At 46.6% G+C, this 13,902-nt stretch overlaps 1 protein-coding gene across 1 annotated transcript in view; it reads right to left on the reverse strand.

The window, feature by feature from the left end:
- Positions 1–3,095: 3,095 nt before the first annotated feature.
- Positions 3,096–13,902, reverse strand: part of LOC311234362 (serine/threonine-protein kinase 36-like) — a 58,760-nt gene continuing 47,953 nt past the window's right edge. The window contains exons 2-5 of the mRNA XM_084321519.1: positions 10,809–10,949; positions 9,321–9,398; positions 8,642–8,772; positions 3,096–3,232 (exon numbers count right to left, since the gene is read on the reverse strand). Of these exons, the coding sequence (XP_084177645.1) occupies positions 3,109–3,232; positions 8,642–8,772; positions 9,321–9,398; positions 10,809–10,871 (396 nt within the window). The 5' untranslated portion in view covers positions 10,872–10,949 and the 3' untranslated portion in view covers positions 3,096–3,108. The remainder of the gene's footprint in view (positions 3,233–8,641; positions 8,773–9,320; positions 9,399–10,808; positions 10,950–13,902) is intronic.

Consider the following 13,902-nt stretch of genomic DNA (forward strand, 5'->3'; position numbering starts at 1 on the left):
CCCCCCCCCCACCCCACCTCCTCCAATGTACAGTTTCTTCGTCAAATGTATATACTCTCTCTTTTTATTTTATTCTTTTTACTCTTTTTGTATCACACACTACTGTATTTGTAAATCTGGTATGTCATAAATGTATAGATGTAGCAGTACTGTCTATCTGTATGTCATGTATGTCATATATGTTATGATGAATTGAAAATGGGGGACCCTGATGTAAACAAGACGAAAGTCTTTCTCTGGTCTGCATCCCCTTAACCTGTTAAGCCAATTTTAATGCCGATATCGGCCGATAATATCGGTAGGCCGATAATATCGGACATCCCTATTTTTTACCATAATTATTACAGTTTGAATGTTTAAAAACATAGTTCCTGTAACAGCTAACAGTTATAGTATCTCTAAATAGTAAAACACCTTAGTTTAAAAAAGGCAGTTTGTGACACCTAGTACCTGACTGCCAAGGTGTTAAAAATGCATCCAAATCAGGAGCTGCATTTTCTCTGTTTTTCTCTGCTCTGCGACTTGAGGTTTAACTAGATTCAAATAAGCATATCTTCAAATATTTTGTATGACACAAAAAACTAAAGAATTACAGAGGGAGACTTGTGCCATGAACTGCTGGGCTCGGTCACATATACATACATTATATATATATATACATATATAATACAGTGGCCGCCGCCACTGGGGGGCGCTAGGGCGCCGCCCCCCCTGGTAAAGAGAGCAGGAGAAGAAGAAAATGTTTTATTTTTATTTTAGACCCCTAAAAATAAAATAAACATATTTAAAATTAATAATATTTACTCATTTTAAGTATGTTTGTGTTTCCAATGCACAATATAACGTTAAAATATAAAATATTAATAATCGTTTTCCTGAACAGGAAGTGACGATTCTGTCTGATAAAGAACGTTCCATTACTTTAGCCGCATTTCTCCTGCCGTATTTCTCTCGGGCTAGACGCAATAGCGCTCTGAGTGCGCGTCACTGTTTCATCGCTGTATCCGTCGCAGCCAATCAGTGCGTAACGAGTTGTGCGTTGAAATATGATGTTTATGATGGAAGCCGGGCGCAATTTGAAGCGGTCTAGGGAAGCGTTTAGAATTTCCGTCTAGAATTTCCATAGCCGCATTTCGCGGAGACGCTCTCTGATTGGCCGACGCGGCGATGCCAGTTTTTTCCTTAGCCACAGTTTGCAACATGTTCGAGGCTGTGTGTTGTGAACTTGTGATTCAGTCTGGAGTCTGGACAGTGGGCAGTGAGTGGAATGGATATACATCGACAACAGTCTGGGGGACAGTCAGTGGACATACACTTTATTAAGCCCTCCGGCTGGACCACGTTTCAATTAAACAAAGTGAGTTAATTCTCTCTCTCTCTCTTAGCCAACTCAGCTAACTTTAGCTGCTGTTAGCCACTCAGCTAATGCTTAACTAACGCTCTCTCTCTCTCTCGCTGCACCCACCGTGGTCTCTCTCTCTCTCTCTCTCTTGCTGCACCCGCCGTGGTCTCTCTCTCTCTCTCTCTCGCTGCACCCGCCGTGGTCTCTCTCTCTCTCTCGCTGCACCCGCCGTGGTCTCTCTCTCTCTCTCTCTCTCTCTCTCGCTACACCCGCCATGGTCTCTCTCGCTGCACCCGCCGTGGTCTCTCTCTCTCCTCTCTCTCTCTCTCTCTCTCTGCCTATGCGTGTTTGGAGACGGAGCGAGTTTGTTTCTAACGTTTCTATTTATATATTGTGTTTCAAGTTGTGAATTAGACTGTACTTTATTTGGCCAATGCGTGGTACATGTTTGGTATAGCGCCCCCTAGCGCCCCCTCTGGAGAATAATTCAGGAGCCGCCACTGATATAATATATACACCACGGCCCCTCACCGTGCATGTTCTGCTCCTGCCACCCCATGAGCTGCGCCAGGTGGAAGATGGAGTTGGTGTAGAACGACGGCACCCCCGTGTGGAGCTCGTAGAGAGTGCAGCCCAGCGACCAGAGGTCGGCCGTGTGGTTATAGGGCTTTGATTGATTGATTGATTGATTGATTGATTGAAAACTTTATTAACAGATTGCAGAATGGGTACAGTACAGTACAGCTCAATACATACAATTGTTAAGGGGATGCAGACCAGAGAAAGACTTTCGTCTTGTTTACATCAGGGTCCCCCATTTTCAATTCATCGTAACATATATGACATACATGACATACAGATAGACAGTACTGCTACATCTATACATTTATGACATACCAGATTTGCAAATACAGTACTGTTTGTGATACAAATAGAGTCCAGAAAAAAAAAGTATATACATTTGGCGTAAAAACTGTACATTGGATTGGGGGGGGGGACTGTACATTGGAGGTGTGGGGGGGGGGGGGGGGGGGGTTGGTAGGAGGGGTGGGTGGGGGACACTGTACAACTATACAAACAAAACTGTACATTGGAATATTGACAAGACCATACTTGGTAATTTACTGTACATTGGAGGGGGTTGTGTTAGGACATTTACAGGGGCCAGTTTCGAATTGCAGTCTCCCGTAGGTGTTTTTTGAGAGTGTTTTTGAAAGTGGGTAGTGATTCACATTCCTTTACAGCTTTGGGTAGGGCGTTCCACATTGATGTGGCATAATTGCGAAACGTGTTTAGTCCCTTGTTTGAGCCAAATCTGGGTTTAACATGATTTGTGGAGCTCCCTCTGGTGTTGTGATCGTGATATTCACTGACCTTTGGGAAGTATTTTGACATGTACATGGGTACCTTGGTCGTGTAGTGTATCTTGTAGACCAGGCCCATTGCAAGTTGCTGTACTCTGTCGTCTACTCTAAGCCATCCTAGGTTGTCAAAGTGGGCAGGGGTGAGGTGGGTTCTAGGAGTAAGGTCAAGCAGTAGCCTGACCAGTTTGTTTTGAGATGTTTGTAATTTTGTTTTTAGCGCCTTTGAGGTGCTTTGGTACCATGAGGTGCAAGCATAGTCGTAGTACCCTTGAATGAGTGCTCCTGCCAGAGTCTTCAGGGTATTCTTGTTTACCAGTGAGGAGATCTGGTACAAGAATCGAGTTTGTTGGTTGACTTTTTTTATTACATTGGATGCCATTTTGTCACATGAAAGATTTGCCTCTAGGATGGAACCCAGGTAGGTAATATCTTCCCATTCTCCTCCACCAGCTCCGGGGACATGTACAGCGGGGTCCCCTTGATGGACGTCAGCACCAGGGTGGACGCGCTCATCGCTCGGGCTAACCTGAATGGGAGAGGGGGGTATATTTACATTAGTGGTGAATATCGATACAGTATAGTATCGCGATATTTTTTATTTTTTTTGTATAAGGAAGTTGCATTGTTCATTTCAATACCTGTAATAGTACAGTAGTCCATGCACACACACACATACACACCCACACGTGTGCATTCAGTTAAGTTGGAATATGACTGTAATACAAACAGTTCAGTTTGTCAGGTACATGCAACACATTGACATCTGTCTGCTTAAGAAAATCCCATTTGCTGCAATAAAAATGATTGAAGTGAGATGAACAGACTGAAAACTTAATTTTATTAGATAAAACATGTTAATAATAATAATGGCTTGGATTTATATAGCGCTCTTCATGACACCCAGAGCGCTTCACAGAGTCCATTATTCGTTCATACACAGTCATACCGGTGGTGGTAAGCTACAATTGCAGCCAGGGCTGCCCTGAGGCTTTTTGCAGTTGAAAAAAGGAAATAAATTGCAATATATCGCAATATTAATATGGCAATACTCAGCATATCGCAATATATTTTGAATCGCAATACTATCGTATCGTGACTTAAAGGAAAACTCCAACATTTTGGGAAATTAGCTTATTTAACATCTTCCCTGGAGTTAGAAGAAGATACATACCTTTTTTTGTCTCTGTGCATGCATTAGGCTTAGGGAACCTAAACTAACGTTACAACTAACCTAAAGTTAGTTTAGGTTCGTGTTAACGTTAGATAATGTACAAAATAAACGTATTCCGCTGCTATAGACGTCGCTCTTTTATTTTGAAACCCCCCAGAAAGGAAGTCATTATATTTGCTTGAGTGTTTGGTTGCTGGTTAGCTCCGTTAGCGTGCAGGATATCAAGACCAGTCATTGGAATACTGTTTTCTAAATTGGGGAGGCTTTTAATCGTCAAGGTAAGAGGATTTTAAGTCATGGTATCCATAAACTTCAATCGGTTCGGATCCTTTGAATGAATGAGAATGTCAACAAACACGGCTTCACGTTGAAATCACTGACTGCGCCCAGAGAGGAGTGGTTAGGCAAACAATTGTTCAGAGTATATTTGCTTAGAAAACGTAATTGTCGAATTCAATTATTTTTTATTTCTCCACGTGATAAATACACAGGTCACAACATGTTTACAGGAACGTTTTGGAGTTGTATTTTGAGTGTATTTCGTGACTGTAGGGCACTGTAGGGAACGTCAGGCTCTAACTCTGCCCCACTTCCAGTGATGAAGCTAAGCTACGCTAACGGAGCGACTGTTCCCTAAGCCTAATGCATGCACAGAGACAAAAAAGGTATGTATCTTCTTGTCTAACTCCAGGGAAGATGTTAAATAAGCTAATTTCCCAAAATGTTGGAGTTTTCCTTAAGTATCGTGTTAATATCATATCGTGAGGCCTCTGGTGATAATTCGCACCCCTAATTTACATGTAAACGTTTTTTGTGGGGCGACAGTGGCTCGGGAGGTAGAGCAGTCGTCTGGTAATCCAGGTTCGATTCCCGCTCCTCCCGGCAGCGTGTCGAAGTGTCCTTGAGCGAGACACTTAACCCCTAATTGCTCCCGATGCATGGTTGCCTCCGCCAAAAGGATTTACACTTTGTCCTGTGGCAGTGAAAGGGTTGACCTTCTGTCCTGTGGACAGAGTATAAACCCTTTCACTACCACACTACAAAAGGTTAACCCTTCCAGTACCACACTACAGAATGTTAACCCTTTCACTGCCACAGGACAAAGTGTTAACCCTTTCACTACAACACTACAAAAGGTTAACCCTTTCACTGCCACAGGACAAAGTGTTAACCCTTTCACTATCACACTACAAAAGGTTAACCCTTTCACTGCCACAGGACAAAGGGTTAACTCTGAGAGGAGGAACAGAGTGATAGAGGGAGAGGAGGAAGAGAGCGATAAGGAGGTGGAGAAGGAGAGGAAGAGTGATAGGGAGGTGGAGAGGGAGAGGAGGAACAGAGTGATAGAGGGAGAGGAGGAAGAGAGCGATAGGGAGGTGGAGAAGGAGAGGAAGAGTGTGATAGGGAGGTGGAGAGGAGGAACAGTGTGATAGGGAGGTGGAGAGGAGGAACAGTGTGATAGGGAGGTGGAGAGGAGGAAGAGTGATAGGGAGGTGGAGAGGGAGAGGAGGAAGAGAGTGATAGGGAGGTGGAGAGGGAGAGGATGAAGAGAGTGATAGGGAGGTGGATAGGAAGAAGAGAGATAGGGAGGTGGAGAGGGAGAGGATGAAGAGAGTGATAGGGAGGTGGAGAGGGAGAGGGGGAAGAGCGATAGGGAGGTGGAGAGGGAGAGGAGGAAGAGAGTGATAGGGAGGTGGAGAGGGAGAGAAGGAAGAGTGTGATAGGGAGGTGGAGAGGGAGAGAAGGAAGAGAGTGATAGGAAGGTGGAGTTGTTTTGTTCCTTGATTTATTTCCATAATACAGTTCTAAAAACCACAAAGCAGTTTACTCAATAAAGTGTCTTCATATATTAGCCTGTTATAGTCAGATTGCATACATATTTACCCATTTCCTTCAATATGGGGAACAGCATGAGTGAATATAATCCTATTTTCGATTGAAAAAACATGTATATTGTGTCTTGGGGCCATATAAAATAATGTTGATATGGTGAAGTCACAAAGGTCTCTACTATGTTCTGTTCTGATGGATCAGAACCAGCTTGATCCTACTCTGCGTTGTGAATTGTGTCTCCTAAAAACCCTTGTACTTTCAAAAGACCAACTGGTCTTGTTCGACGGCAGCTAAGCAGGAGAAATGAAGGAGAGGTTGTAACAGCATCTGTTTAATTCAAAGTTAAAAGTGTAATTACAATGGTTCTGGTTCAATTAAAATAAAGAACGCTATAATATTGCCGGTACCGAAGCACTATGCCGCTCGTCCTCAATATTAGACTAAGAAATCAGATTATAGAATGGTAATTGTTGAGTTGTCTTTGTTCTCTGTTGATAACAAAGAGGATTCTGTTCTCGTTCCAAAAGCTTGTTCTCCTCTGTTCTCCTCTGCTCGCGCCGTCCTCTGTGTGAAAAGGTGGGTGTCGTCCTGTGTTGTTCCGTTTTCAGTCTGTCCTTACAGTCACAGCACCCCATTTTATCCCTGAGCCAGAAACCCTGGGCGTGACGTCACCAAGTGACCTCACGCATAGGATTTCCAGCCAATCGCGAGCCTTCACAGAGTATTTGAAAAAGAGGGGCCGTCCCCTGGGGCCCACCAGCTATTATACCCAAGATATATATATTCAAATTGAGATTGATTTCATAAACACAGAGATATCATTTTTGAATAGTTTCTCTTGATGCTAAATGAGAATCACAGTAGTTTTATCATTAAGCCCACTTCTATAGTTTCCTAATCATATTCTTTTAACTTAAATCAATATCTATTTTATACAGTTATTATTCAGCACTTTTAGTATTTTCCAAGGTAGTGGCTTAATTTCAAACTCTGTGATTCTTATTCATAAACATTGCATATTTCATATCATTAGACTCAAGATTATTACCACAATATAACAGGACCATTTGTAGTTCATATTAAACGAATCTAAGTATAGAAACAGACATTTGAAAGTGTACTTGTGTTAACAATCTCTGTGTAAGGAAACCTGTTGTCTCTTCACATTCCAAGCTGCTTCCCCCACATCCTGTATAAACAGATTATGTTGCACTCCTGTGTCTAGTTCCTCTTAGGGGGCTTTCACACTCAGCCTTTTGTATCGAATCACCGTCCCGGAGCACGGGGGGGAGTGTTCTCACTCACCCCTTTTGGGGTGCGAAACGGCGCTGATTCGTTTCACCCCCCGCTGAACGGGATCAGCTGGCAGAGGTGGTCTCGGGTTCGGCCCCGGGAGAACGGGGGGTGTGGCTTTGCGAGCTTGTACCTTTTCACGGGCGTGGCGCCTGGTGCTGACATAACGTCATACATTTTGTTTGCCATTGCTATGTCTATACATTGTTCGAATGCATTTATTTCTATTAGACCAGTGGTGCCCAACCAGTCGGCCGTGGTCAACCAGTAGATCAATGACATGCAATATAATTGCCACAAGCGATGGGATAATGTTAGCTTCTGAACAGGCTAGTTAACTAGCGTTAGCCGTTAGCCATTGCTGTATACTATACTTTCTTGTTCGAATGCATTTATTTCTATTAGACCAGTGGTGCCCAACCAGTCGGCCGTGGTCGACCAGTAGATCGCTCAAAACGCTCAAAAGCGGACTCTACAACACCATCCATTCGTGATAAAATGGGGTGGGTTATATTGACAAGGCTTGACAACAGAGGTTCAAATATAACTTCATATTTATTGGCAATTTGTTCATTTTATATCAACATCCAGAGTCCGCAGTCGTGTTAAGACATTCCCGTTTACATTTTCGGTCGACCAGTAGATCAATGACATTCAATATAATCGATGCGAGCAATGTTACTAGTAAAAGGTTATAAAGCTAACTAGCGGTAGCCGTTAGCTTAGCGTTATTGTTAACCCTGCAAAACGATCAAAAGCGGACTCTACAACAGAGTTCCATTCGTGAGAAAAGGGGGGTGGGTTATATTGACAAGGCTTGACAACAGAGGTTCAAATATAACTTCATATTTATTAGTTATTTGTTTCTTTATATCAACATCCATTCTCCAGTCTTCGTGTTAACACTTCCTGCGTTTACATTTCGAGCGTGACATCATCGACTACGGCAAGCTTACAAGCTCAAAACGCAAACCGTAAACAAAACCCAGAGCGCACCCAGACTGAAGTGTGTACACAAACTAGAGGGGGGAGAGGGGGGGGGGGGGAGTTCGCATCAGATCTCGGAACGGGCAGAACGGAACGAAATAGAAACGAATAGGGTGAGTGAGAAAAGGCCCTTAGTAACCAGCTGTCCCCACATGTCGTACCACAGGACCCGTTCAACAGATACCACCTATATGCGACTCTTGACCTATTGTCTTCTTGTTGCCAACAGTTGTATGCAAATCTACCTCCTGCTGTGAGCCAAAGTCTCTGCAAGCACACACAATCTCTGAGCTAAATCACTCTAGTTTAATCAGGTTTAAACTATATTCGATTGCCAACCTATTAACCACTTTGACTGTTTCTATAAGACTAGAACACATGATTTTGATTAGTTACTGAATTCCTTAACCCAAGGTAACAGACATATGTAGATCTATGGTTACCAAATACTACTGCAATGGGTACTGGTTATGATGAGCTAATAAGTTAGTAATGAAGTACAAAACAAAACTGGATAATAATCCTTATTTTTTGGGGTGGTTGGTACTGAGTTACACACCGGGTCCATCCGGACCCAGAGTTTTTGTTAACACCAAAATAAGATAAATAAATAAGCAGCGTACAAGGGTTAAGACAATTTAATTTGCTTACCCGAAATCACACAACTTGACCACCCCGCCCTTCCCCAGCAGGAGGTTGTGGGGTTTCATGTCGCGGTGGAGGCTGCGGTGGGAGTGTAAATAGTACAGCGCAGTGACCAGCTGGCAGGCGATCTCACACACCTCCGAGGAGGACACAGAAAAAAAAGGATTAGACAATATACACAACTTCTGGCTTATTGTGAGCATTGAATATGACATATGTCATTTGGCCAGACGGTTTTATCCAAGATATGTTAGAGTATGTGTCGCCCTAACGGGAATCAAACCTCCTAGCCTTGGTAGTGTTAAAGGTGCTGTAAGTACGGTATGTTTTTGTTAAAATAAGTGTTAAATAGCTCTACATTCTGACAGCCATCAGTGATATAGAGTGTCTGGTGGTCAGTAACATGAGTCCCTCCGCTCTGCAGTAAACAGACATTTTACTTCCTGGTATCCCGTTCCCACTTCATCCAATCAGAACCCTAGATATTTTTACATAATATTTTTCTTCTACTGTCTTTTATATCAGTGATGGCTGTTGGAATGTAGAGCTATTCTTTTAACATGTAGACCACTTATTTTAACAAATAAATACCACTTAGAGCACTTTTAAGCTTGCTCTACCTATTGAGTTATACATGGGACCACAACATTTAATTTAAAATATTTAAATATTTAAAAAGAATTACCTGGTTTTCTGGTAAATTTCCATCATCCTCAAGAATCTGGAACAAATCTCCCTCCACATATTCGGTAACAACCACAACCTGGTGGCAACAAACGTAGCATTAATATCACGGTATTATCAGCCCAAACACACAGAGGTAGTGGGTGTGACACGAGGAGGCAGCCTGTCACATATTTTCGCCTGCCAGTGCGGACTCTCATTGGCGAGGTGTAACGCATGGGAGGCTCACACTACCCTCGCCACTTCCTGTCTCTGCTGTGCAGGCGTCTCCCAACCGACCTGTAGGGGTCGCTGTCCACAACGTCCAATCCCCACCCATCGACTTCCACCCACTGACTCTGCCAAATGAGCCAGTACGACGGCCGGCCCAAGCCGAAGGCAATGCTGAGACTGGGATTCGATACCGGAGTCTCTTGCATTGGTGACAAGCGCAATCTCCGCTACGCCACCCAGCCGCATGACCCTTCCTTCTTTTATAGTTTCCTTGACTACAGTTAGTTCGGATCTTGCATTGTGATTGGATGAGCGACATTCCGATGAGTGCCAAAGTCTCCTGATGATTCACTTGTAACCTAGCAGCGCCTTGTGTTGACTGCTACACTTCCATCCTACATCAGCAAAACAGCACGAACAGGGGTTTGTCATCAACAAAACTGGTGACTTTAGCGCAGCTGTGCTGACCCAGAGGTCGCTGCTTTCAGCCACGTGCCTGTGACCACATCACAGCAGCGTCAGTCTCACAGTATAGCATTCTCTCTCATGTATTATTGCCTAAACAGATAATCGTAAATATGGCTGGGAGATATAGGCCATCATATTCCAAAGGAACACGCCAAGATTATGGGAAATGTGCTTATACTGTCTTCTTCAGACAAGTGGATACCAATTTCCTCTCTGTGCGTTCAGTAGAAGGCTATCCGGCTGCAAGCTAGCCTAGCTTAGCACAAATTAATGGAAGCGGATACGGATCAGCTAGCCTGGCTTAAAACTCCGGGAGAGGTGTTTTTGGCCTACGCCTATAGGCTAGCCACTTCATATCCACTTCCATTCATTTGTGCTAAGCTAGGCTAGCTTGCAGACAGATCGCTTTCTACTGAACGCACAGAGAGGGAATTGGTATCTATCTTCTTGTCTGACTCTGGAGAAGACGGTGAGCGCATTTCCCATAATGTTGGCACGTTGCTTTAAGTTAAGTTCCAGCAGTATGGATTCTCACAAAGGTACCAAAACAATAATACCATCATCATCTTTTTCTTTTATTAATCAAATAAATATATTGTCAATGAATGCACAACACAAACTTGGAGCAGTATTGTAAAGAATCTGCAATAAAAAAGGGATACAAATTTACTGTTTTGAATTTTTGTTAAAACCTCAATAATTTAGTTAAACATAGAATAGTCTATGAACATAGAAAAGAAAAACAAACAAAATCATCCTAATTAAGAAACATTCACGTGATGATACTGTGGCTCTGTCATTAACATACCTCCCTGTCCGTCTCAAAGCTGTGGAACATCTGGACGATGTGTGGATGTTGAAGTCCCCTCATGATGTCGATGTCCCTCTTCAGACTCTCGAGCTCCTTCTCAGAGCGGCCCACCTTCGGAATGACCTTCAGGGCCACCACCTTGTCAGAGCGGATGGATTACATTAGATTAGATTAAAATGTTGTGTCATTATACAGTACAACGAAAAGAGGTTTGGCATCCAACCAGAGTGCAAATGTAACAGTAAAGTGCAATAGTAATATACAATGTACAGGTGATTAAACTGGGTATAAAATATATACATGAGTACTACTGAGTAATAGTGCTAATCAGATGTAACTATGTACATAGTTGTAATATTAATATGTACAGTCATACAGGTATAAAGACACTATGGTAGTAAAGGGATATGTACAGATATAGTATCTTGTAGCGCTGAGAGAAAGGAGTCGGAGGCGGTGTCTCGAAGTTAAACCTAATTCCTTTATTATTCATCAGCGTAACAACAAGTCGACGTAGTCGTGTCGACAGTAAGAAAGAATGCCGGTGGCAGGAAGTGCCACCCTATAAACCGTCCGGGGGGAACTACTATTCCCAACGGGTTCCGTGTGAATTATGTACAGTCACTACACAAGCCCCCCCAGAATTCACCCATAGTCAAAATCCCCCCGGCGTGGGGGAACAATTGCCCGGCCTCTGCGTGTGCGGAAAGCCGGGGGCGGGGAGGGCGGAGCGGCGTAAGTGCCCGCGCCGTCCACGACACCCAAGGGCACGAAACGGCCTCGGCGAGCGCGGAAAACCGGGGGCGGAGAGGGGAAAGCGTCGCAAGCGCCCGTACCCTCTCCGACACCCGGGGGCACTGTCATCGGTGAGGCTGCCGGTGGCTCTGTGGGCGGTGGCACCCGGGGCAACGGCGGACGACCCCTGCGGGGGGGAAGGGCCAACTCCAAAGGTTGGGAAACGTCTACGTGAGCGGGCTTGATCCTGTCTATTGACACGGTCTCCGTCCTACCGCCCATGTCGACCATGAGGTCCTTATTACCGTGTCGCAGGACCCTAAACGGGCCATCGTAAGGGGGGTGTAGGGGCCCACGGTGCGCGTCGTGGCGCACAAAAACGTACTCTGCCGTGTGCAGGCTGCGCGGCACCCGGGAAACGGGGGTACCATGCTGCGACGTGGGAATCGGGGCGAAGGCCTGAGCCGCTTCCCGCAGGGCGGAACGCTGGCTGGCCGCGGACCAAGGGGTTGTCGCGTCCGGAATGAAATCCCCCGGGACGTGCAATGTCTGGCCGTATAACAGTTCCGAGGACGAGGACTGCAGGTCTTCCTTGGGGGCGCTCCTAAGTCCGAGCATGACCCACGGCAGCTTATCCACCCAGTTGCTGTCCGCCCATTGGCCTGCGGGTGGACGATGCAGCTTAACCCCCAGGCCGCTGGCGACCGCGTTCCAGAGCTCCGAGGTGAACTGCGAGCCCCGGTCGGAGGAGAGGTCGGACGGGGTACCGAAACGTGCGACCCACGTGCTGATAAAGGCGCAGGCCACGTCGGAAGAAGATGTCGAGGCGAGGGGAACGGCCTCCGGCCATCGGGTGGTCCTGTCCACCATAGTGAACAGGTAGGTAAACCCGTGAGAGGAAGGAAGCGGGCCCACAAGGTCAACATTGACGTGGTCGAATCTCCTCTCGGGAACTACGAATGTCACCAGCGGGGCCTTGGTATGCCGGTGCACTTTAGCCCGTTGGCAGGACACACACGCGTCGACCCAGGCCATCACGTCTTTCTTGAGCCCTCGGCACACAAATTTCTGTGACACCAACCTGCTCGAAGGCTTCCTACCGGGGTGAGACAGGTCGTGCACAGCCTCGAAAGCCCGCCTGCGCCAGCCTATAGGGACCAGCGGCCGGGGTTGCCCGGTGGAGAGGTCACAGAGCAGGGACGCGCCCGAGCCGCCAATCGCGACGTCTCTGAGGCGCAGACTGGTATCCGCTGTCCTGAGGGCCTGGACGTCGTGGTCGGAGGCCTGTTCCGAGCCCATGGCGACGTAGTCGAGGTCCAGTTGCACAGCTCCGATGACGACTCTGGATAGGCAGTCTGCGACCACGTTGGCTTTCCCGGCGATATGCCGTATGTCTGTCGTGTACTCAGAAATATACGAGAGTTGGCGCTGTTGTCGCGCGGACCACGGTTCAGCCACCTTGGACATGGAGAACGTGAGTGGTTTGTGGTCGACGAAGGCCGTAAACTCCCGGCCCTCCAGCATGAAACGAAAATGGCGCACCGCCAACCAGAGGCCTAGGAGCTCTCTGCCAAATGTGCTGTACTTGCGCTCCTTGGGGGTCAGCTAACGGCTGAAAAACGCCAGCGGTTGCCAGGCGCCGTCAACGTATTGTTCATGCACCGCGCCCACCGCGTAGTCCGACGCGTCGGTGGTAATGGCGACCGGGGCCCCCGGCGAAGGGTGAGCCAACATGGCTGCATCCGCCCGGGCCGTCTTGGTGGCCGCGAAGGCTGTCGTCCTCTCGGCCGTCCAGTCGACAGGCTGGCTGGGGGACTTGTCCTTCAGAGCCTCGTAAAGCGGCCGCATGGTGTGGGCCGCCCGGGGGATGAACCGGTGATAAAACGTCACCATCCCGAGAAATTCTCTGAGTGCTTGGGCCGTCGGGGGTCGTGGGAAAGCGGAAACGGCTTCCACTTTCGTCGATGAGGTGTCCGAGGAACTGTATGGAGGTCAACCCGAACTGGCACTTAGCCGGGTTGATGATTAGGCCGTGTTGGCCCAGCCTCGTAAAGAGGCATCGGAGGTGCGCCAGGTGCTCTTCGGGCGAGGAGCTGGCAACGAGGATGTCGTCCAGGTAGACAAAAATAAACGGCATGTCTCTGAGCGTCGAGTCCATTAGCCTCTGGAAAGACTGTGCCGCGTTCTTAAGTCCGAACGGCATCCGTAGGAACTCGAACAGACCGAAGGGTGTTACCACCGCCGTCTTCGGGACATCCAAGGGGTGTACCGGCACTTGGTGGTAACCGCGTACCAGGTCTACTTTCGAAAAGAACAGCTTACCCGCCAGGTGCCCTGAGAAGTCCTGGATGTGGGG

The sequence above is a fragment of the Notolepis coatsorum genome, assembly GCF_963971535.1.
Source record: "Notolepis coatsorum genome assembly, chromosome: 1".
Lineage (NCBI taxonomy): Eukaryota > Metazoa > Chordata > Actinopteri > Aulopiformes > Paralepididae > Notolepis > Notolepis coatsorum.